The sequence below is a fragment of the Zerene cesonia genome, chromosome 22 (genome assembly GCF_012273895.1).
Source record: "Zerene cesonia ecotype Mississippi chromosome 22, Zerene_cesonia_1.1, whole genome shotgun sequence".
NCBI lineage: Eukaryota > Metazoa > Arthropoda > Insecta > Lepidoptera > Pieridae > Zerene > Zerene cesonia.
In genome coordinates, this window is record NC_052123.1 from 733,332 (window position 1) to 758,449 (window position 25,118).

A 25,118-nucleotide genomic window follows, 5' to 3' on the forward strand; every position below is an offset into this window, starting at 1 on the left:
AGGCGTGTAAAGCCGCATCCTTGGTTCCAAGCATTTTTACACACCTGGTGTGTTTCAGCAGCCAACGTGTTAAATAATAAAATTTAAATACAATTTATAACTGTATATTATTAATTTATATTTAATTTTATTCTTTAAATTAAAAAATTGTCTATCTAACCTTCATCAATCTCCATGGGTTTCTCCTCATGGTTCTCTTCATCTTTATGTTGATTTGTGACTGTCACATAGCCCTTGGTTATGCTGTTTAAAGTGAAATTGCCTTTATTTAGTAGAGTTGCAATAGTTTCAGGCTCTATTATCACTCTTGGCATATTTGATATTTGATTTATATCCATTTCTGTTTTTATTGTTGATATCAATTCTGTTGTGTTGGTATTTGATTGTGTGAAATTGGGTAAACTGGACACCGATGACTGAAAATAGAGTATTATAGTAAGATAGGGTATAAAAATAGTATATCAAGGAAATTCAACGCATATAATAGCATTTCTATCATTTGCTTTGCTGTTTTGTTATTTCAAGTATTGTTATAATTTATATGAAACAATACTAATAAATAAATTTCTATGTTTCCACCTGAATAGTCTAAAACTTAGTCGATAAAAAAAAACCCCATCAAAATCATTGTGCAATCTCAAAGATCTAAGCATACACAGCGATAAACAGACAGTGGGAAGGAGCTTTGTTTCATTTATACTATGTAGTGACTTGTCTGCATTTGTGAACAAACATATTTTCCATTTCTCGGTAATTTTATTTTCAATGGTTTATATTTATTTTAGACAAATTTGTCGAGGTCAATGATAATTTTATACTTCTTATAAAGACCATAGGAAATTATTATAGTAAAGACAACCTTTGTAACTAACCAGACTTGTTGGGACACTAGCTGTCACATTACCCCAGCTGGAAGTTTTAACTCTCAAATCAAACCCGGGTGGTAAAGGCTGCAACTTTGACGCCGGCAACACCAGCTTTATGTTATTTTTAACCTCTTTGGGCCTCGCCTCTTCCACTTTCAATTCCTTTTTGATGTTTCGCATCTGTTCTGATTTCAGTATGTTATCTCGGATTGTTGATTTCATTTCATTCAGCCTGGAACGCATTAAAATAAGGGAATCAATGTGAAAATTCACTAATATGGTTATTGTTGGTATGGTTATGGTTTACCAGTGCAAGGAATTATAAATTAAGTTAATTTAAAATTAATCTCTTTCATTATGTATTACACTAACTGAACATTTGTAGAGGCAATGCCTCTGCAAATGTGCTACCTGCTTTTAAAAGGAAAGGATTGACTAAGAAGGCTGAGAGGAGAAGGAAATGAGTCTCCAAATATGTGTGGATTATGCAATATACGCCCAGTTGCATATGATTACTAGTGGCCGGCCCCACCTTTGCTTGTGGTAAAATATGGACTATAAGGATATGTAGGACTTAAAGATTATATATCCAAAGGTGAAATTTGTTTTGCAATTGGTCCAGTACTTTATGAGATTATAAGGTTCAAACAAACAAACTCTTTAGTTTCATATACAAATAACTTAATAAAAAGAAAAGATTTGTTTACTCACCTAGCCAAAAGATAATCATATTCGAGAAGTGACTTATAGCACTTTGCACACAAATTATTGCTCTCTTTGCACTCCTGTTGCACTTCAGTTCCTGATATTTCCAATAACAGTTCAAATATTTTACTCCCTGACATAGGTGTCTGGAATTAACATACAATTTTTTATCAGAGATGAGTTATATGAGTATAAATCAAGTAAAAGAACCTTAATAAAATAATAAATTGTTCAGCAAGAAAACTACTTAGGTTTTTGCAGCTACAGAATGCTGATGTTTATATAAAAGACTGCAGACCAATAAGCCCGTGTGTTCCATAATTAAAATAAAACTGATATGCCCTGAAGTGAAACTAAGGAATGTCATCAATAAGTATGTAATCCCACCTTAATGCTGTCTTATTCATGCTAATATCAAAATTAATGAGTCTAAATAGCAACTAAACTTCAGTACAGATTAAGATGAAATTTGATACGATTATAATTTTTTACAGAAAACTAAAATCTACCAATTGTCAGAGCTAGACCAAATTCAAAATCATCAGAATCAGTTCGCTCGGTCGAAAGTTCTAAAAATATACAGTTGATCTGAGGACATCCTTTTTTTTTAAGTCTGTTGTTTTGTCGTTAAAGCCTGAAAGTTTTCGCAAATGATTTTGATGCCAGCTGGCACAGCAAGCTGGTATTATTTTACTAATATTATAAATGCGAAAGTTTGTTAGGATGTGTGTGAGTTTGTTGTTCTTCCACACACTTTTAACTACTGCACCTATTGCAATGAAATTTGGTACATAGAAAGCCGGACAACTGGAATAAAATATAGGTCACTTTCTATTCGATATTCCAATGAGATACGGACTTACGAGGGTGAAACCACGGGGCGCAGTTATTTTATATATTCAATTATTTCAATGATGAATATGTTGAGAAATTACCTTGGTTTCAAATATGTTAATCTTAGTTTTCTCCACCCCTCCATCCTGTTTATTACAAATATAGCAATGCTCTGTCATCTTAGAAATTAATTGGACGTTATTTATTTTTTTTGCCATCAGTGGAACCAGATCCACTTTTTGTTTGAAGTCAATCTGAAGAATAATTTTTGCGAAATTTGTAAAATATTCAACGATTTTAGAAATTTTGCTCATAAAGCATATAAAATCTATGTACCCAAATATATATTTAAATAACACCGTTAATATATTTCTTCCATAATATTTTGTTATTTGTACGAATTGATGTACAAAATGAAAGATCAAATAAATAGATTCGTATAGATTAAGGTTCAATATTACATAATAAATCACAAAAAAGGTAAATTTATCTATCTCAAAATTGAACTTTTCAAAGTTTATGATGTTGTTTACCTTTTATTTCAACTTCTTTTTATGTTTAAAAATGTCTACATCTCTACAAAAAAACAATTTCTAAAGAATTCACTACTAAAAAATTAATTACAACCTTCCCCTGGCCATTTCTATTGATCTAATTAGCTATAAACTTAATGTAAAGAAATCTGTAATACATTCATTCGCTAAGTACCTGCAACTTTGGTTTTATTTTGATCCCATTAGTTTCTGAAGGTTTTCAAATTGAATCTTGATAAGTTGTCAGCCATGATTTTAGCAAGCAGCCACCATTACGGACAATACGTGTCGAATAGTGAACGATTATCCGCTAGAGAGCGCTGCTGATTTCCTTTCAAAGACATGTATACAGATAACAAAAACTTTGTCACAGACTAAAATAATATTATTAGTTATAATAAGTGTTTGTTTTCCTTTCGTCTGTAGACTAACTAAAAAAATATGTATATACCAAAATAAGTGAGTAATAATAAAGTTCACACTCTGCCACAATTTTTATTACATTATTTATCACTCGCAGTGCTTTCACTAGCAGTGCTTGGGGGAGGTATAGTGAGGTTACACCAGTCTTTCACAAAGTAGTTGATACCTAAAGGCGGGCAGTAATGTCAGGAAAAAATCAGGGCTGTTGAATTGGATCAGGGAGGCGATGCATGATATTCAATTTCGAAACATGTTATTTTTAAATTTACTAAAATTAAAACATGTCTTCTATTGATTTACTTTGGCTTGGTTGCAAATTACAGACAGACAGAAACGACGTAAAAAAAAGCACAATACCTGATAAACCATGAATTGAATAGAATATTCTGATATATTTTTTTAATATCAAATGTAATAAATAGTTTTTTTTTATATGAAATCATGGTTGTGATAGTTTTGTTACTTAATTTCAAACATTATTTTTATATTTTTCTTCAATAAGTTTGAGGACCATTAGTCTGTATTTAGACTATCTATTTGTGTGTATTTAGACTAATTTATTTTCATTACAAATTATCCTACTACATTTTGATATGCAAATATGTATTTGCTATATAATACGTGGAATTATGGAGAAACGGCAATAACTTCACACGTAACACATTTCACATGCTGGTAATATTTAATTTGGTAGATGACTTAGAGTAGCTTACTTATATACTCTAAAGCTTGCTTTAGGTTTTTTTAATTATAGAAAAATGTTAATAATGTGTGATCTGTAATAATTTCATAAAATCAAATCGTTTCATACTAACACTGGCGTCATTATGATGACTTTGTAAAGTTTTGTTTGCTTTTTATCAGAGTCCTCAAAGAGAATCATTAAGCTTAGCTGACTAAAAACTTTTTTATTCATTGTAATAGTTACAATTGTAAAGGTCTGTGTATTTCATATAATCTGTGTAATTTGAATCAATTGGGTTGCTTATTCTTTGGTTATCAATTGGGTCTGTTGTCTATGTCAAACGTCATAAAAAGGAAACGGTCTTTTTTGGCGCGAAAGCGATGGTGGCGCGCGGCGTCCGATTCAAATTTGAAGGTAAATTGTTTACAAACTTATCTTTGGATTTTATCTGTTCATTTAGCTCGACAAAGAAAAACAAACGCAATTCGAAAACATTTTTTATTTCTATACAATTTACATTTTTCGCGTCTCGTGCAGCATTCTAAATATATTATTTTTCTCTTAAAATTTACAATAAAATTAAAAGTCTTTCAACATGATACATCCGTGTATTTACATATTAACATAATCTCACCCTCAAAATTCAAGTAAGCCATAACAGAAATAGTCATATATAATTTGTAGTAGACAACAATTGTGCTTTAACTAATAATTTTATGTTAATGGCACTGTGTCTGATGATTGTTAAAATGTAATGAAGAAGGGGAAACAAATTTGTTAAAAATTGTACTGTTTTTGTAATAAATTGAGCATTATAAGGTAAGATTTAATAATATTTGTATTTATTTAGTATGTGTAATTGCTTTTAACATGTCAAGTGATTATAAAAATAGCGTTCATTTTATTAGCTGTTAGATAATTAAATTTACAAAGCACACGAAGACTTGAAACCGAGAGATTTAACATTCCATTAGTTAAGAATTTAATGTTTACAAATAAATAATAAAAAAACAAATTACTGGTGTCTAAAACGTTACTGTATTAAAATTATTTATTGTCTCAGTTTTCTACTTCATCATAACTTCACCGATGCTTGTAGATCTGTTTAAATAGTTATCACTGTGTAACCGTTTCGTATTTTGTATCTTGTTTGTAGTTTTGTAATGTTTCGTATGTTTGAAGTAAGGAATGCTGTGTATAAATGAAAGAATATTTGTGTTTCATGTATTTAATGTTAAACATGTAACTACTATCTAATACCAATGAAGGAGATAAGCTAAGAAATAAGGAAAGAAAAACTAAAAAATTATAATCTGTTACATTATCTTATGTTGGCTAGAGTGCTGTTCTTGTTAGAGTCGGACATAGTCACGTGCAGTAGTCTGTGTCATTTAAATTAGTGAAACATGTATTGTTTTGAGTTATTGACAACTACATTATTTATTACAACAGTATATAAGCATTCATTTTCAAACAATTTTACATAAGTAGTTACGCAGAACGATTTAAAACAACAGCGACACAAATATATATTTCTTTACATAATTTATCAACACAAAACTGAATGCTATCCACGACATCAATTGCTAATACTAAGACATTTAATTCATTTCGAAAATAGTTCTAGAGAAAAAGATATGCATCTATTTTATTTGATAACATTGTTTACTATAGGACTATGGTTTGCTATAGTACTGTTTACGCTATGTTATTTTTGTAAATTCTGTTAAAGAAAAAATGTTTTTAATTTTAGTCATAAATTGCGTTTGCAAGGCAAATCTACCTAGTGTTAAAGTAAAAATCGTGTTATATGTGACAATTTCATATCATAAACAGTTATATAGGCATGCTATTCAATTCACATACAAATATTTAATCTTATTAATAGAAAAAAAGGAAGGGAAAAAATTTATTAGCTTATTATAATGAGAATCATCATTGACCAGTGTTTATTACAATTCGTTACGGTAACTATTTCAAATGATTGTTCTGGAAACACAAATGGACGTTTTTCATTCTAAACAAAAAGTAGTTAATAATATATTTTTATAAAAATATTATTTAAATCACTGGTCAGTTACAGAATTAAATAATTATCGATATAGGCCAATTTTATGTTTATAGAAAATCTGTTTCATCATTTCCATCTAATCAAATATAATTGACTTCGCCATGACACTTACTAGTTACTACTAGCCTAAAAAGTGCTAAAACTTACACTTATGACACTTTTGGTTCTTAAAAAACATCGAATTATGGCGGTTACACGCGTGACCACAAGCTTGACAAGTTTGCAGGAACAGTTGTTTGCCCAAATTTACTGTCGCTGTCCGCACACAATTGGCACGCTTGAAGTTACGCGCAACCACACAGTGAGAACACGAAACTCATGCAATACCGAATAAAACATGCACACTCTAAGCGAATGAAAAATAAAAGTCAAATTTCTCTACCTTATAACCAACATATAATTTATTACTTGTACAATTCACAACTGCCATTAGTGTACAACCAGTAAAATCTATCATAAAAATACGCACAGACAATATTTTTAACGCTAATTAGGACAAAAATAATGTAACAGAAACATCTATATTCAACTAAAAATTAAACGACGTACTATTTCTAAAACAGTCACTCAAAACGGAAAAATAATGCCAGCCATTTTAGATACGTGTATCCAATTTTTATTTCTGAAAATGGCCGACACAAAACTAAAACTATTTTATTCAATTCATAATAAGGGAATAATGCTTACAACACCTAAACCTCTACTTATATAAAACAAAATGCGAACCCATTTCTCGACTCGCCCAAGTACATTAAAAAAAGAGAAAAAAATAAAATAAAATAAAAAAAATGGAAATGTAGATTGTGTTAAACATGAAATTAAAAAATTGTTACTGTGTCTAAAATTAACTATCTGTTAATGTCTTTATAGCAGTGATCTAGATCACAATAATTGTAAAAATTAAGGAATAATAATGTTGCCATTGAAAAAAAAACTTCACCCCCTAGTTTTGCGTTGGTAACTTTGAGAAAAATAAAAACAATATTTATGTGTGTTGTGGGGTGAATATTGTTAAACGGCAACTCAAGTCCCGCACTCGGAGTGGTGGCTGTGTGTATGTGTGTAGCCGTCCGTCTTGATATGTGTGTTTGTGTGTGCGCCGCCTTCGCCGTTAACTAGAAGCAAATACGTCCATGTAAGTGCATGTCTCTCAAACTTGCCGATCCATGTCGAAAAACAGTTGTTTACCTCAATAATTAGTTTATTAACCACAATAATGTCATGTTCGACTCTTTAAAATCATACACACACACACATGTTTTTCGACCGGATCGCCGATGTTGAAAAATGTTTGTAAAAAAAGCCTACAAAAGAAAAAAAAAACACTTCAAATTAAAAAAAAAAAAGAAGAACAGAAAACTAAAGAAGACGGACATTCAATATTGCCTGTGTAATAGACATTGATAGAGATATAAATTCATATATTTTTACATTACATCTATAATTTATTTGTCTCCTTGATATGTAGGTGCCAAATTCAAAGCTTATGCACGCACATGACATAACTGACGAAATGTCAATGTCATCTACAAAAATTGACATTTTTTCGACGGGTAAAGCGTGTACAGTCGCGCACAAAACCACTATAAGTTTATTTTTTTTAAATAGTATTAAACTACAAAACGTAGCAGTAAGTACAAATCTATTAAAAGCCTAAAAGCATTGCTTCATCGTAAAATATCCGATATTTGTGCACGACTGTACTATTTATATAATTACATACACTTAGGCTACGCGCGCATCTATAGACCAATTGACTTGAAAAATATTATAAACTATATGGTATTTAATCACAAGGATATGTCATTCTTTTAGAAGAAAATGTTTATGCCACCTTTAAACTAAATAAAAAATCATAATTTTTCATTATAATAGGCAGGAATGACTTACAATTCTAATGCAGATCAGAAAAAATAACTAAATAGTTTTGAAAGTTACATAGAAAATTATATCTATAATAATGTAAAAGGTGGCATTATTTCATGTGACGATATTAATTTTCCGAACCTTACAATTACATTTACAACACATTACGCTATTTTTTTACATGACACTCGAGTACTTGATTGTACTTTTTTACAACTACCTGCAAAATAATCTGTTATCAACGGCATTATTATTTACAACAATATTATTATTTTAAATACATTCCATCTTTATTATTTTAAATTCTATAATCTTACAACTTTGGCTAATTTATTTGGCTTAGAAAATATGAAAAGAATCAACAAGCACAGATTAAATAACAAAATTATGTCAAATGCTCTAGTGTCAATAGATAATATAATTGGAAACATATTTAAATTTATTTAAGTCTGTATACATTTCATATAAGAATATATAATATATATATTCTTTATTAAAATAAAATATATAATGATATAGAAAAAGGGGGTCGCCATTTCTTCTTTTGTTCACAATCTCTTCAAGTTTAAGAAAACTCTCGTCAAAGATTAATTTTCCAACGTTCCGATAAACAAAAACAGAAATGACAAACCATCTATGGTCCCTACAACAAACTGTCAAAGATATAAAATATATTTAACATTCGGTTCAAAAAATCCGTTAAAAACCTTTCGACAAGAGTAAAATTTCAAAATTGCTTTTAAATATATAGTAAGTAGGTAAGTGGGTAAGTACATATACAATAAATACCATTTTAAACATTTGAAAACGAAAACGGCGAATAACATTTATTTAGGAGAGAACATACTTATTTAGAATATCGATTCGGTACTAAAGTAGGCCATAATCTATACATACATAGTAATAAATCAGCGACTACCCTCATTACAAAAAAAAGAACTTACATTAACTTGTGCCTGAACGCTACATATCGTACAATTTCGAGACAAAACAAAAAAATCCATACAATTACACACCGATATAGCATCGGCGACATTAATCTTTGGTATATCGGTCGCGTATTGGTCCGTTCAGAAATGTCAATTTACATGTATAATCATGTCTTTTATCGCTCCGTTGCTCTATACACATCGCTATATCTAAGTGTTGGCTTACTAGTAGTCGTGCTCGACGCCGTTGTTCTGACCCTGCCTGGGGCCCGCGTCGGGGCCCTGTCCGGGGCCCTGGCTCCCGTCGCGGCTCTTGCCCCCACCCTGGCCCTTGCCCTGACCGATCTGCCGCGACGACGAAAAGCAGAGCTTCATCACGAACGGGAATTTCGCGCCTGCAATATTTGTTTAGGACACAATTTAATGTAACAAATAATAACATAAATGTATATAACAAATGATCATTCACTGAAACTTTTAACTAGACTACACATACCATACGATATATATAACGTAATTGTCAAAATCGGTTCTTCAAAAAAAACATATCTCTAATATAGGAACTAAATAAAGACTTGACGCAACGATATTGAGAACTTTCTGTTGTTTATGGAAACACCTTTTAAAACTCCAATAAATATTGTACTTTTTCCGTAGATACCACACCGTTTCAATCCACATACTGCGTATATCAATAACAAAATGTAAGGTCCAACTTAGTCAAGATTCTCTCGTTTCTCGCTCGAATTATTCATTCTACCCTCACTTTTTATATTCAGATAGATAAATCGTTCTTTCGTCAATTTAAATATGACTTGAATCTTTCTTAGCATATGCTCTGTTTTGCATGTATTGCTATTTCAAAAGATAAAATTTTCTAATTTAAATAAACGCACCTGGATGTTGTATGGTCGCGTGGTTGCACGCCATGATGGCCATCACCGATTGCGAGATGTTCTGGAACTCCATCAGGCCGGATGATGATCTGGAAGTATTATTACAAAGCGAAAATTATTATTTGGCAAATATGATGCATTTTTTTATTTGTGTGTTTTTGTAACGGAAAAGAAAGGATTAAATGGAAATTTAGTCCTCAAGAGAAGCTACTGATGTGGTGAATGGTATAGGAAGCTTGCAAGAATTGCATAAGTTTGGAGTTGAAATCGACACAATATCGTTTGAAGCCCCGCAGTGTAAACTAACAATTCCTTTGAAATATACCAAAAGATATTCCTTTAATAACACAATTTCAAGTCCAGTACCTTCCTCGAATTTTATAATTTTCACTTACGCGTTTTTAAGTACCTACTCTGCAGTACCAGTACCAGCCCATTGCACTCTTACTTTATGGGGCGGGTGGTCAACATTGCTTGTACAATAAAGGTCATCATGGATCACTCACACACTCATATAACAACAATGCATTCAGACCTTAATCAGGGCGATATACCGTACCGTCTTAAAGCAATTCAAATTCCTATCCACATAATTTTATCATACTAGAATTAATATTGATTTTAGACGTCATGGCGACACACACACAGCCACACGTCACTTTAGCCTAAATGGGCTATTTCATCTTAGCACGGACGCGTGGGTGAACTAAAGGTTCATCCTTGTAGTAGCATGCTCAAGGGTGGACCGTATCTATAGCGATAAGTGCCTACAAATTCGCGTGGCGCCGTCGCCACGTCGAAACTAGGGCGTCACGAATAAAAAGTACACTCGCGCTTGTGTAATAGTCATTTTATCTTCAAATACATTCGTTGTTGAAGTTTCTGGCGGTGCGTCTGTTAATATGTGGAGTTCCGCAGGGATCCATTTTAGGACCCTATTTACTTTTAGTATATATCAATGATCTGCCATATTATTTGCAGACTATGTGCGAAATAGTACTGTAGTACTTATTAATTTTCAAAATATCAAAGTGGTTTTTAAAGTTACATCTACCTAAGTGACCAAGTATAGGAACACAACTGACCTCTCGCTCTTGAGCGGGAACTTGGAGATGGTGTGCGGCGGCGCCACGCCGTAGTCCGCGAACACGCCCAGCAGCTGCTCCTCCGACACGTCCGGCGGCGTGTTGAAGAAGTGCACCACCTGCGCAGGCGCACCGCAGCGGTGCCGGTTATACGGCTGTCCATATCTCTCGATATAGTGTTGTCGGGTATCAATTGTATTCTAATACTAGCGGTCCGCCCGTGGTACATATATAACCCATAGCCTTCCTCAATATATGGGCTATCTAACACTGAAATAATATTTCAAATCGGACCAGTAGTTCGTGAGATTAGTGCGTTGTAACAAATACACTCTTCAGATTTATTAAGTATAGATTCAGCCCAACTACACTCACTTTGTTACTAGTCTTTGTGATGACTGACTGCGATTTCTTATCAACATTTATCAATTGTGTAGAATTGCAATACAACCGTATTATATATTTTGAAAAAAAAAATATTTGCCCTGCACTTGACAGCAGCTCACCTTGGACGGCGGCTGTATCCGATTCTTGTGTATGGAGGCCGGCGTCAGGAAGCGGTTGTTCTTGTTGCTGACGTAGTCCTTGAACGACGGGCTCTTGTCGGGCAGCGGGTACGGGTTCATCACTTCCGAGAGGTACGCCTGCTTTGAGAAACTGAAAAAAAAATTGTTTTTTTTTTTATGTATAATAATTTTTTTAGTTATTTATGCGTACTTGGTGAAGATTTACAACATAATTATTACAAGAAGGTTATAAAATGTACTTATACAGTGTGTTTAAGTATATAGGTCATTTGTATTGAGATATACTTATGTGTTTCGGTAATTCCATAAGTTTCAACATACCTTATGTTGAGTTTGTTTTGTATTACATTTACATGATAAATCAAAGTTTTAGTATAACATATGTCTGAGAGCCCACATTTGCACAATATCTTCACCACGTTTGGTATTTTAAAAAATTTTTCGTTCATCGATATTTGTATGTTTGTATGCGGGAGACGAGCACGCTGCGGTACGAATTGGGCCAGCTCGCACCGGGGAAGTACCACACTCCCACAATAAACTGGCGAGAAATAATAGCATGCTATTGTATTTTGTACGGCGAGTGGGGGAGCCAGAGGCCCATATTCCCATTTTCTCACCCTTTTCAGTGCTTTCCTTTATTACTGTTGTTAATCCTTTCTTAATCCCTACCCAATTTAAAGTCGGCAATCAATTTTTAGGGACGTACGGTCTGCAATTGACCTTACGCCTCTCCAAATGTTCATTAGCGATGGTAGCGTTTACCATCAGGCGACCCACCAGCTCCATTGCCGACTGTGGGAGAAAAACAAACAAACAAACAAACTCACGCCAGCGTCAGCGTGTAATCGCCGACGGTCACGTTGTTCAGGTTCTGCACACACCGCTCCACCGACACCGCGTCGCCCATTTGCACCATAGCTGTACCCTCTTTCGTCTTCAAGAACTTTATCTGCGAATATACAAGTATATAAAATTCTCGTGTCACAGTTTTCGTTGCCATACTCCTCCGAAACGGCTTGACCGATTTTGATGAAATTTTTTGTGCTTATCCGGTATCTATGAGAATCGGCCAACATCTATTTTTCATACCCCTAATTGATAAGAGTAAGGCAGAACAGCGTTTGCCGGGTGCAGCTAGTACAAGTATATTAATCCTTCGATTGAAAAACGTTAAACAACAACATATTAAAATCCTCCAGAGGGCATTCGCGTATTGGCTCAGTGTCCAAATGACCGGTTTACCTTATTTCTGGTGAGAATAACATTTTTTTTTTCGACGAAAATATCAATCTTGCCATATGTATCTTACCTTCAAATAAATAAAAATAATTCTTTTTTAAACTATCAATTGATTTAGAACATCACCGATGAAATTTATGTACAATTTTTCGTTTTCTAAGAAGTCGGCTTCGTCGGTCTTAAATTAAGACCATTTAGTAAGTTTCCACGAACTGGTTAGTTAATTAAGTTAATTAAGTTAACTTAATCACTAAATAAATGCACTGGAATAAGTAAAGGTTAATAGAAGCGAAGGTGGTTCTTCTTCAAATTTATGATGATATTAATATGTCGAACGCTAAGTATAGCCCTTCGTTCTCAGAACAGGACCTTAAAAGGTCTAGGTCGCGACCCACACGATTCTAAAGTTTATAGAGGTCCTGATGGATTTATGTTCATGTAACTTATTAAAACAAATTATAATTAGCAATTTATTCTTTACGATAAACGAACCGTGTGACTCAAATATAAATGTTTGTACTACTTTCTTATATCCTACTAATATTATAAATGCGAAAGTTCATAAGGATGTGTGTGATTGTTGCTATTTCACACAAAAACTACTGAACCGATTGCAATGAAATTTGGTACGTATATAGCTGGATAACTGGAAAAACAATATAGGTAAATTTTTATCCAGATATTCCTACGGGATACGGACTTACGCGGGTGAAATCGCGGGGTGAAGCTAGTTTTGTATAAAGGCGAGTTAATTTCAAATGTCTTTGCTAGAATTATGCAACTGGATTTTATTGCTTACTAGCTTTTGCCCGCGGCTTCGCACGCGTTAATTTGGAGAATATATAGTTTAATAGATCTTATCATATATATGTATAAACCTTCCCCTTAAATCACTCTATCTATTAAAAAAAAAACTAAAAACCCACACATTTTTTTCTAAAACTATTCTAATACGAATTGGTTTAAGTTTTAACTATCTGAGAGACACTTCGAATGCAAATTTTCTAGTCGGACACTATTACATTCGAGCAATTTAAACTTTTAAAATATCCAGGAATTTAACGCAATCGTCTTCATTTGAAAAGCCATCCCGAGTAGCATGGAAACGATCGAAATATAAAAAAGCAGAAATTTACAAAAAAGGTGATTGTCGTATAGAGAGCAATGCTTTTAAAATCTTGTATTTCAATGAACATATTAAAAATTTCAACCTTTAAATAAAACAAAAGCTTAAAGGTTGGCATTTGTGCACTAGTTGTAACAATTTTTTTAATTATATTCGTATTTTGTATGTTTGTTTTTGTGTACAATAAAGTATATTATAAACACGCCCCCCTTAACTAAACAAGTCTAAGGAAGCTAGTCAAAACTGAACAGACGAAACGAAAAAAAAAAAAGCATTTTTTTTTTTTTTTAATTTGCGGGTACACTCACCCTAACAACGTTCCCGTAGAGGCAGCACAGGTTGAACAGCCGGTCCGCGTTCGCGGTGCTCGGGTCGAGCCCGTACACCATCATCACGGCACCCTGCTGCGGGGGCCCGCCCTGCGGAAGGGTTTTTTTTTATATAACGGTACATGTAACTTTTGATGAAAAATTGTACTACATATTTAATAATGTATGAATGTTGTTAATAATAAGAAACCCTTATGACCTATGTGCATAAATAATAATTAAAAAACTTCAATTAATATTGTAATAAGAAAATAGTATATTTTAAAATACTACTATTCTAAATCTGTTATTTGACTGAATCAATCAGTAAAAAAAATATAATTTTGAATGTCGGTTTCACAAATATTAAAAGTCTTCATAAAGACGATAAAAGAGATTAGGTTTAAGGTAAATTAACATAAAAATATAATTTTTAGTTTTATAGCATTGAAATGCTTTATAAATGAGAAATTTTTTGAAACAGAAAAAATTCAATCGCAAGGCGGGATTCGAACCCGCGTCTCTTGCCTAACCGTAGCAACGCCTAGCCTCTCGGTCACGGGTTGCTATTCTATTTTTTCGAAAATTTCTAACATAAAAATGACCTGATTTTGCGGCGGCATCGGCGGATGATGCATCGGCGGCGGAGGGACGAAACCCTCGCCGCCATAGCCCTCCGGTCCGTAGCCGCGACCGTCACGCTGGAATATTTAATAGAAATAATCATTCTCAGGCCAGTTCAAACACTTAACAAAGTAGGAAAAGAAGAGTTGGAGATTGCATTTTTCTTATATTCATAGTGAGAGTAAAGTAAATAACTCAAATCTACATGAAGCAAACATAATAGTATGTGCACATCTATAAACACGAAAGAAATAAATCGATCAGCAGTTAATTGCGTTTACAAATGAAACAAAAAAAAAAACAAATTACAAACAATTTTATTTTTTATTTCTACATTGCTAACCTTTTATAAAAGTGGAGTTAACATATACCAGATTACTTCTAAACACTACCTCTCAAATAGTTTAGAAAAAAAAAACAAAAAACAATCACCGGGTGGTGGGGTGGAGGCGGTCCATGCCTGTCCTTCATCATTCCCGGGGGAGGTGGCCCTCCGCTACCAAAGTCCATATCTGTAATAACGGAAACCACATTAAAATAGTTATTTATAACAAGTGTATTTATGAAAAACAGTCTAGCACTTTCATACAATTTTAGGTATTTATACATAAGTAATTATATTATGTTAAGATGTTACATAGATATTATCGTCGACTTTCGTAACTGGGATTGTTAAATTCAATTAAAACATTTCGGCCTACGCGTTCAACTTTCTTTAAAATAATTTTCTAAAGGATTAATGTCTGTTGTGATTTGAACAATATTTGAAAATAACGCAATACACATAATTTATTTTCTACATTTCTGCATAACTTATGGATTTGCACATGAGACCGCGAAAGAAAAAAACCGTTTCACTATTTTGCTGTTAGGACCACAATATATTTCATTCAATCTTTTATCGCATATATTAAGAGCAAATTAATAAAAACAAAAATTATGTGATGACGTCATAAGTTGTACGGTTCAATTTCTTTCCCAAAATTTTACTAGACACAAAAATCGTTCTGACATTAGACTACGTCATTCTTAGTAAATTATTCTAGTCTAGTAACTCTGAAAACGTATAAAGATTGTTTCATTTTTGATCATTTTCTCTGTTTTTTGTTACAGATAGACCAATTTATATCTAACTAATAAGCCTGGCTTTGGTTTCTTTAAAGTCTCAATGTGTAAAAGTGTAAAAACACACAAAAATTATTAAGAGTCAGGTCTTGTTTTTTAAATCTTAACTAGCGCAGAAAAATATATTCCAATGTATGAATGACGTCATTTGGCGTTTACGACGCTTTAGAAGCAAAAAATACGGGTGCTGTGAGTTTAGATCAAGATTTGATTAAAACGAAAAAAAAAAATATTGTCAACTACAAAGAATTTTGGTTTAATTGTAAATTTTATCGAGGCCTGATTCAGTATCTAGAACAAATACTCGAGTGTGTGTTCTTTACCATACGTATGTCTAACTTCACCATCACTTATAACAATTAATATAAGCTATATTGTCGTCTTTGCATACAATCCGTCATTATGTTTATTAAAATGTAAACTTAATGCTATGAAGAGTAACATCTATATATATACAAATATATAACTAGCAGTTAGCTAATACATATATTAGATAGATATCTCGAGAGTAACACAGTACATCTAACATTTTCATACATAGAATACATGCGGGATTATTAGAAGGGCATTGAAATGAAAGTCTCGTGTTTGTATCAATGATTTATTGTGTATATGTATTAAATATCACATGGTACGATGTAACTGTGCCTATAGACATAGCAAATATGAATAAAATAGCAATAGACTTTCTCCTTGAACCTACTACGTCTTATGGAGAGAGTCTTGTTGCAAGTGAAAATTATAACCTTTTAGAATATCAGGTTTTTGCTATGCCTTTAGCTGTAGTTTTCATACATGTGTAGCTTATAATATATGATATACAATATGGTGATGAAGTAAATCTTATATGTAATAGTTTTGCTGGTATGTATCCATGTATAGAATCCGATATTTGTATAGCTGTAACTGAACAATTAGTGGTTAGCGACACACAATGCTAAAATTACAATCATGCTATCATATTATCTAGACACATTTAATATTTTAGTCAGGGCTGCCGAATAGATCAAGGATTTTGTTTGACCACATTTCTAATCCTAAGGACAATTCTTTAAGAGATTGTAATACTGGCAATTTTGTTTATGCAAAATATAAAGATCTGAATTATTTAATACTGTAATAAAAAAAACTAAAAATGATAAAATACTGTGAGATTAGCTTAAATTTCCAGTATGCACTTTATTATCCTGAAAAAAAATCTCTAATCGCAATTGGCAGCCCCGACAAACGTCATACGCCAACAAGGGTAACGATTGGTCGATTTAAATTCTATACCATACAAACCGTTCTGTGATTGGTCGCACGAATGCTGACTGTGTTGACTGCAGGAATCCTCGCTGCACGGTCTTGGTGGCACTTGCGTTGTGGCATTTGATGGATCTGCGATCGATTTATAGGTGAATCCAGGTGTTGTTTGTTAATTTATTTATTCATTACGATTATTCACATCATTCACTTCTGTGTCAATAGAAATATCACAATATTTTTTTAAGTTTATGTTCTTGTCTGTCTTTCTTTTGTATACAATCTACAAACCTGTCACTCCTGCTTGCATGTTAAGTGTCCTTCCCTCCCTTTTTCATTCGCAACGTCAAAAAGTGCATAATATAGTTTTTATTCTCGTGTGTATGTGAAATCCTTTATAACATCGCCGTGTATGAATTTATCAACAAAAAACCGCAGAATTATTTGTCCGAACACCTACCTATTCGACGATAATTGTATTTGTGCAGAGCACAAACGATTGGCCATTGGTGTTTATGTTATCACTATAGTCCCGTCTGTGAGCGCTGTTGAATTTTATTAAAACGGAATCTCTGTGGAGTGGAACGTACGAGGTATTGTCACGCTTAGCCACAAATGCTGTATACAGTCCATTTAGGCATCAATGGAAGCACGGGGCATCCGCGAAACGTTAATTGTTTAAAAGCATACAGGGTTGCGGCGACTGGCTCCAATATATGTTAGAGGTTTCATATTATTTTTGATTGAAACGTTTATAAATGTCGTGTCACATACAATAAGAGGTGGTTATATATTTTTATACTTTATTAATTTTCAAGTTTCATGTTTTTTTTTCGAGATTTTTCCATACATACGATAAATTTGAAGTTACCATAGTATAAACGGTGAATTTATGAAAAAACAAATGCACAACTAGAGCCGTGTAAATTAAATTGATGCAGCACATTCGATATGCATAAAACAATTTAGAATTGCGATTAAATATTTACAGCTACAAATTATGTGAAGTAATATAATATGAATGTGAAAATTCCAATTGTTGTTTGAATATAACTGTGCGGTGTAACGAAGATTTAAGTACTAAGATCACGTAAAACGGTACGTGTAATGAAATGGCAAAGTGCGAATCACGTAACGTATGAAAATTAGCTTCTCAGACGCGAACCAAGCGCAGCCCCGGGCGTATAAGTATGCTGAGATTTTAAAATCAACTCTAGATGCAAACGCCGCAGCAAGCCAGCAATTGCATTTTTAAATTATAAATTTTCTTTTGGACATAGCCTCTTTGGTATGGAAATTGAAGTAATTTATTTTAAGACGTCTTCTAGCCTTTGAATAGAATTATTTATTTTCGAATAGGAATGTATTTTACTTTTGTTTAAATGAAACGAATTCAGCAACGCGGAGTCTACTCATTAAAACAATGTCTAGTCCAGCCCATTTAGACGAAGATTAAGATAAAAATATAACGGAGGAATATGTCTTCAATAAAAGACTCTGTAGGATCACACTGTCTACAGTGAAGTGCATCTTCAGAGGAAAATTGATAATAAACGTACAACTTTTTAATCAACGAACCAATCAAATAAATGAAAAGCGCCGGAGCCAAAACAGTCCCTTGCGTAACCCAGCTATCGCATCATAACATTTCTAAATAACAAGTCACAAATTTGCAACTCATTTAAAAACATTATGAAAAAAAAGCCCAACGCGAAAAACGAGCACTCGAAAACGTCACGCGAATACGAAACAGAAAAAAAAACAAATGTAGACAATGTAGGAGGCAGCGTTCAGGTTTTCTGATTATTATTTTTTTTTCATTTTTGCCAAAATACCCACCCACGTACCGTGTTTGCGGAACTAGTAAAAACGAAAACGTTTGAGCGACGGTTTTTGAGCCCGTCATTTTTTTGTAATGAACAAAGCTAATTACGTCTGTTACTTTATTTAGGTTGCACGGAATAATTCGTGCGAACTTTTCGAAAGCTCGTACGTAAAAATGTACATAAAAATTTTCAAGAGTTTTATTCGTTTTTTTGTTTTTTTTCTTTATTATTTCGCTTTCACAGCAACGCGACGGATTAAAACGATTCGCAAATACTATCTCACAGAGTGCTTTGAGATCGAACCAGAGACAATTTCCGCGTTTTAGAATTTATTTTTGAGTTATTTTTTGTCTCTATAAAGAACATTCTAGAGTAGTTGAAAACTATTATCATGCACACGTGCGATTGTAGCTCGATATTTTCTTTATGACGGGACGATGAACGAGTTTTAATACGAATATAATAAACGTTAAAGTTTGTGAGACTGGATGTTAGCCGTTAGTATCTCAGCCAACCATTCAAACCAGGTTCAAACCGTTTGTCTAAAAGCTATTTTTACACATACATTTCATGTTTAATACGACTTATTCTTTCCACACTGCGTGTACGCAATTAGCATTTTCCGTTGACACACGTACGTAAGGTCTCATTGTTGGACGGAATTAAAAATCAAACCGGTGTAGAAATCAAACGTTTTTTTGCCACCCCTCTCGTAACAAGCTCAGTCCGGTGATCCAATTAATCCCATTGTCCGTGTATGCCGTGAAAAATAATAAAAAAGCGAACAGTTACAAACGCTAAATTCCACAGTCCACCGTGTATGCCTTAATTTTCTTATTCAGGCGACGTAACCAAACGTTCCGTTTTAATGGGATCGCTTCAAATTATACCATTGGAGGAGTTTTTATTGAAGCTCTCTCTCACTGCGGGCTGAATTCGTTTTGAAATAAAAACCTATGCATTTGTTTTTTTCCTTCGGCTGGGAGGTTTAATTTAATTGAAATCGATTTCAAGAACACGTAATAATATAGATAATGAATAGGCAGAACAAAATATTTAACATTAGAAAATATATTAAACAATGGATGGACTATCGACGCGTAAATACGGGAAATAAATATTTATGTAGCTACACGATCAATATGTAGTTTTGTTCTGTTCAAATATTATTCAAAAACAAAGCAGTGGTGGCTCAGTGGAAAGGACCTCGGACTTCAATATCGATAAGATCGAGACCGGGCGAGCGTGCAGGAAATAAATTGATTTTTCAATTTATCTGCACATGTGGATAACATCACCACTGCTTAAAATGGTGAAGGAAAACATCGTGAGGAAACATGCCGGTTTCCTTTTTTTGCTTTGTTTCCTTTGTTTTCCAAGAATCAAAAGTTCAACAATATTGACATGTGCCAACCCGCACTTGGCCAGCGTGGTGGATTGTGTGCTGAGCCTTCATAGAAGGCCTGTGTCCCAGCAGTGGTAACATATATGGGCTGATGATGATGATGATTATTCAAAAACAAACTCACAGATTTGAAAATCTCCATTTGCTATTGGTATGGATTAAAAAAATAGACTTTGAAGCATTTTATTCACTTCACTATCAGTTTTAACTTTACTATTGTACATTGTAAGCTATTCAACTATAACAAATGACCAATAAAAAACCAGGATCCATCAAAAGCAGTCACAGGCGATAGGTACTGTCAGTATCCTACGTCATGAATTATTTAAATCCGTGTCACATAACCATGCGTCACACGACACTCGCGTCATTTCACACCGATCGCTTGTGGCGTGCGGACGCATTCGGAGACCGTTCAACCGTTATCGTATTTCTAAGGCGACCTACTTTTCAATTTGCTTTTAACGTGCCAGGATTAGTTGTCTGAAGTATTCTATTACGTTGGAAATTAACTTACTAAACTATTTATGAGATTAAATTAAACTTTCGTAGCTATTATCCGCCGAGCTGTAATAAACGAAGAAGGGATTATATTGCTTTTTAAAATAATTAAAACAAACCCTTCACAAGAATTTATCTAAACTCCAACACAATATATTCATTATGAACAAAAACTTACGGTATTTCTTGATAGCAAAAACCTTGCTGAGGGTAATTATTTTATATTCAAAGATTTCTTTTGTTATATTTTTATTGTAATTAGATAATTTTGAAACAAACATACTCAAGAATACAATCTATATCTAAGCAGCAGATTATTCAGTCTTTGCATAGCATTAACTGGAAAACACTCTATAGTTACTCCATTTTTCAAAGTTTCGAGAAGATTCCTTAAATTTGAAGGCAAATCAAACCTTAAACAAATAACATTGAATGTCGGCTTTTGTTTTTGGCCTTTTACCCACGATACAGGTCATTGCCCAAAAATACAGATCATGATTGTAGTGTGGGTATCTTGGGTCAAATTATAGGTGCTTAATTTGGTAACTTTATGCATCAACGAGAACTGTGTACGCTTGATCTAGTGATACGTTTTCTTTTTACTTCTAAATCCTTTCAAAAACATACAAATGGCCATATGAAAATTGATATCAATAAAACTTTTTAACCGTAACAAACTTCAAGCTCAGTAAAAGTTATATATACCCTCCTCTCGTATGAAATATTCATGTCGTGGGAAAATTATTCGCTCCGAAGGGTCCCTTTAATTCACTTACCTGATATCTATTCTAATTTTTTTTTCCCCGCGACATTGCTGCCACGCTTTCATCGCTCGGCGATTCGAGCCTCATCATATTTATGACTGGCAGTTTGTTTAATAATCAAATTACCAAGTGATTAATTATTATATATAGTCTTCTATTTACGACACGAATCTGCGTTGGAGCGCGCCGTCAAAAGTGATTTTAATGTGACTCCCATCGAATAGTGTGGCATTCCATCGTATTGAACGAAGTTTGTTTTTGAAACAAACGTTAAAGTGACTTTAAGAGCTAGAATGACACACGCACACATGTATATACAATTAACGAATCACCAATTTACAAAAAAAAAACTATTTATTGTATTTAAAAAATAAATCACCGTTTATTTAATATCTATATAGCTTGAACATTTATATGACAATAAATCAGAATTATTGCCCATAAATTAGCATACTTGTTTATCGTTTGAAATGTAAGTACCGAACACAATAATTCATTTCTTTTTCTATAAAATAATGTATGTATGTATGTATGTATGTATGTATGTAGGTGTGTAGGTACTCAATTTTTTCTTCATTTATTCTTTCATTGTAGAATGTCTATTGTTGAATAAATTTCTTTCTTGTCCTATCTTATAGGAGAAAATATTATGTTGATTAGAGGATCTGGAAATAGCAATTGCCGTATTGAAATCAACTACCCCCATATTATAGTATCTATAACTAAAACTAAATCAAAACTTGCGTAAACATTTCCAACTCCGCCGGTCGGTATTTTAAACCCGACTGCGCACAGAATATGCGATGAAAGCGCAGTGTGTTTTCATTTCGCATTCACTTTATTTGCTTTGGTGCTTATCGTGTGAGCCGCCATTTCCGCGTTAGTTTTGATAAGATTCTAGCTCTACATCCGCGTCTAGATTATTTGTTTCAATTTCGACACGATCGAACATTGTTTTGTTTGACTGGGTTGGGTTTTGTTGAGCTAAAAATTTACGTGTTTCACGGTGATCAAATGATATTCAAATATTGCTTAAATAGTTATATAAAAACGAAAAATAGTTCTAAGAAATTTGAAAATTCTTAAAATAGCTTATGTAATACAATATCATGTTTAAATAGGTCCATAAAATAGAATCATTTTATCACAATCAATTTTCGCACATGTGGAAAACGATAACGCACGTAACGTTAGCAATAATAAAATGAGTTGAAAAAACCGATGAGCGTGTAACAAAAACGCGTGATACACATAGAATTAAACACAACATGTTACGTGAAACCATCACTTTCAATACTGGCGAAGAGGATGTGAATGCTACAGCTACTCACTGTAGGGCTGAGGTCGACCACCGGTGTACTGCGGCGACTGCAAGAGTGGCGCGCTTCTTTGCTGTGGCTGTTGTACCTCCTCTGACACTGCAAACGGATTACAGCTTTATAACCGTGTTATTAGATATCACTATTGCGCATTGTGGCCTCGACTTAAAACATAGATCAGGTGTTGAGGACAACAACTATATTGTAGTGCTAATATATATCACTATTGTACACAATGTCTTTTATTATTCCTGTCCATCTTTTAATTGCGAGATTAACTCTCGTTTGTCTGCTATGTTTTTACACTTAAACCACGGCAGATTGTTATGCAATTTGGTATGAGAAATAAAAAATCGAAAGGAATAAAAATGGACGAAGAAGATCATAATTAATGTAGTATTTTACAAGGGATTATTATGGAACTGCATGTAGAGTAGCCGAGGCAGCTATACTGGTGAAAATAATTTGACATATTTGATTAAAGCCTCATCATTGGAAAAGTGATAGACCGATATCAGTCACTTTCGCTTCAAAGGAAAGGAGAAAGGCTATTTAAGATAAACGGTGATTTTATCTTTGATCATTTCACCTAAGATGAATTAAGGTAAGATCAAAATGGGAGATTCAAAGGTTAATAAGGAACACATTTCGTAGTGTGAATAATATTGCGTCGGATAAATTAATTTATTTCAGGCATAATTATGATAAACTACAATCAATGTAAAAACAAAATAATCTTAAAATACAACGATGAGAGTTCAGAGAGTAAATATGAAGTTTTAACTATTTAACTTAAGATTTATTAAAAATTATCCACGGTTGCTTTCTTCCCAACTTAGAAAATTGAGCCACTACACCGACTCGAGACGTAAACTGCGAAATGCTACGCTCAATGGAAGCAAATTACGTGTGATTCTATTTCAAACAAAAACAAACAATATAATATAAAAAAAAATCAGAACCGATATGCCTATAAAGAGTAACACATTCTAAGCGAAAAAACTAAGCGACGGCCAGCGGGTGACACTAAAAAAATAAAAAAAAAAGCGAAACAGAATAATTAGCGTCCGCCGTCTACTTTAAATTCGGCCCAAAACAGATTGTTTCAAAGTTTTAGATGAAAAAAGTGATTGCCTTGCAAATAAGAACCAGAGCAGAGGCCTATCGGGTAGAAGTTAACGAAATCATAATAAATTAAATTCAAAAATTTTTCTATGACGAGGTGACTCTAAAATTGTTACAATTCTAAGATATAATTCAATATTTAAACGCATTCGTAACGATGATTCGGCGTTAAGACAATGAAAATTGGAATTGAACTTTTAAGGATATAGGTATAGCCCATTCTTAATCAAATTATATAGAATGAAATAGCGACAGTAAAACGATGGAATCTACATTTAAGACCATTATTTCTCAAAGAAGTAAGTATCGTATGCGTCATCTGTGTCGTTAAGGCTTAAACTGATGAAATTAAATTCACACATCATCAGTTGACTAATAAATCACCGTTTGCACGTAACGCCGAACCACCAAAACCGAGCGTACCTACGTCGTTAGAAGCAAGTCTACATAATACATCACTCCATACAAATATAAGTATAAAAACCCACACAAAAAAGCTGTCAAATGTCACACGGACGTCACACAGATGTATGTAAATAGACCACACGAGCCACTGTGTGAGTGAAGCGTTTGCGCGCTAAAAAGAAAAACCTAGCGTGTTGTCATCATTTTGATTTGATGCAAAATTTCGCGTACGGGTCGAGGTCGTACAAACGTGCGGGGGGGCGGGGAATGTCAATTCTCAAAGATATTTGGTACTATAATGCGATTCAACTATGAATAGGAACGTAAAGGACTTTTATATGTCACTGGATTGGTTTATTTTATGTTGCCCGATTCTTTCAACAAACAACAAGCGTCGTTGTTTATATTGATTATAGATCCGCTTGTATAAACATGCACTACGTCGATCCTATTCTCAGGTGAATCGCATAGCATTCTTATCAACTCACCTTGACGGTATCGTGTCGGTATCGCGCCGCGATCCGTCCGCGCCGCGACCCTTCCCTGCACACATAAAAGACAAACACACTCTTATATATTCATCCTTTTTCAACTCGTCATTATTCCGATTAAGCTATCTTTGTCACCTCGCATAGCGTTACGGTGCATGCCAATTTCATAAGCTACAGAAATACAGAAAAAAA

At 33.5% G+C, this 25,118-nt stretch overlaps 2 protein-coding genes across 6 annotated transcripts in view; both read right to left on the reverse strand.

The window, feature by feature from the left end:
- Nucleotides 1–3,105, reverse strand: part of LOC119835937 (zinc finger protein 252-like) — a gene marked incomplete at its 3' end in the record, with an annotated part of 12,606 nt that extends 9,501 nt beyond the window's left edge. The window contains exons 1-5 of the mRNA XM_038361072.1: nucleotides 2,939–3,105; nucleotides 2,507–2,659; nucleotides 1,578–1,717; nucleotides 873–1,098; nucleotides 161–416 (exon numbers count right to left, since the gene is read on the reverse strand). Of these exons, the coding sequence (XP_038217000.1) occupies nucleotides 161–416; nucleotides 873–1,098; nucleotides 1,578–1,717; nucleotides 2,507–2,623 (739 nt within the window). The remainder of the gene's footprint in view (nucleotides 1–160; nucleotides 417–872; nucleotides 1,099–1,577; nucleotides 1,718–2,506; nucleotides 2,660–2,938) is intronic.
- A 2,153-nt stretch (nucleotides 3,106–5,258) lies between these two features.
- The window catches only part of LOC119835988 (heterogeneous nuclear ribonucleoprotein L), a 254,148-nt gene continuing 234,288 nt past the window's right edge, over nucleotides 5,259–25,118 (reverse strand). The window contains exons 4-15 of one of the 5 annotated variants that reach the window (XM_038361137.1): nucleotides 24,924–24,978; nucleotides 22,918–23,004; nucleotides 17,121–17,225; nucleotides 15,153–15,232; nucleotides 14,702–14,797; nucleotides 14,097–14,207; nucleotides 12,251–12,372; nucleotides 11,400–11,550; nucleotides 10,894–11,012; nucleotides 9,809–9,897; nucleotides 9,139–9,307; nucleotides 5,259–7,232 (exon numbers count right to left, since the gene is read on the reverse strand). In XM_038361137.1, the coding sequence (XP_038217065.1) occupies nucleotides 7,229–7,232; nucleotides 9,139–9,307; nucleotides 9,809–9,897; nucleotides 10,894–11,012; nucleotides 11,400–11,550; nucleotides 12,251–12,372; nucleotides 14,097–14,207; nucleotides 14,702–14,797; nucleotides 15,153–15,232; nucleotides 17,121–17,225; nucleotides 22,918–23,004; nucleotides 24,924–24,978 (1,188 nt within the window). In that variant the 3' untranslated portion in view covers nucleotides 5,259–7,228. The remainder of the gene's footprint in view (nucleotides 7,233–9,138; nucleotides 9,308–9,808; nucleotides 9,898–10,893; nucleotides 11,013–11,399; nucleotides 11,551–12,250; nucleotides 12,373–14,096; nucleotides 14,208–14,701; nucleotides 14,798–15,152; nucleotides 15,233–17,120; nucleotides 17,226–22,917; nucleotides 23,005–24,923; nucleotides 24,979–25,118) is intronic. The other 4 variants (XM_038361134.1, XM_038361133.1, XM_038361135.1 and 1 more) reach the window with 4 other exon arrangements.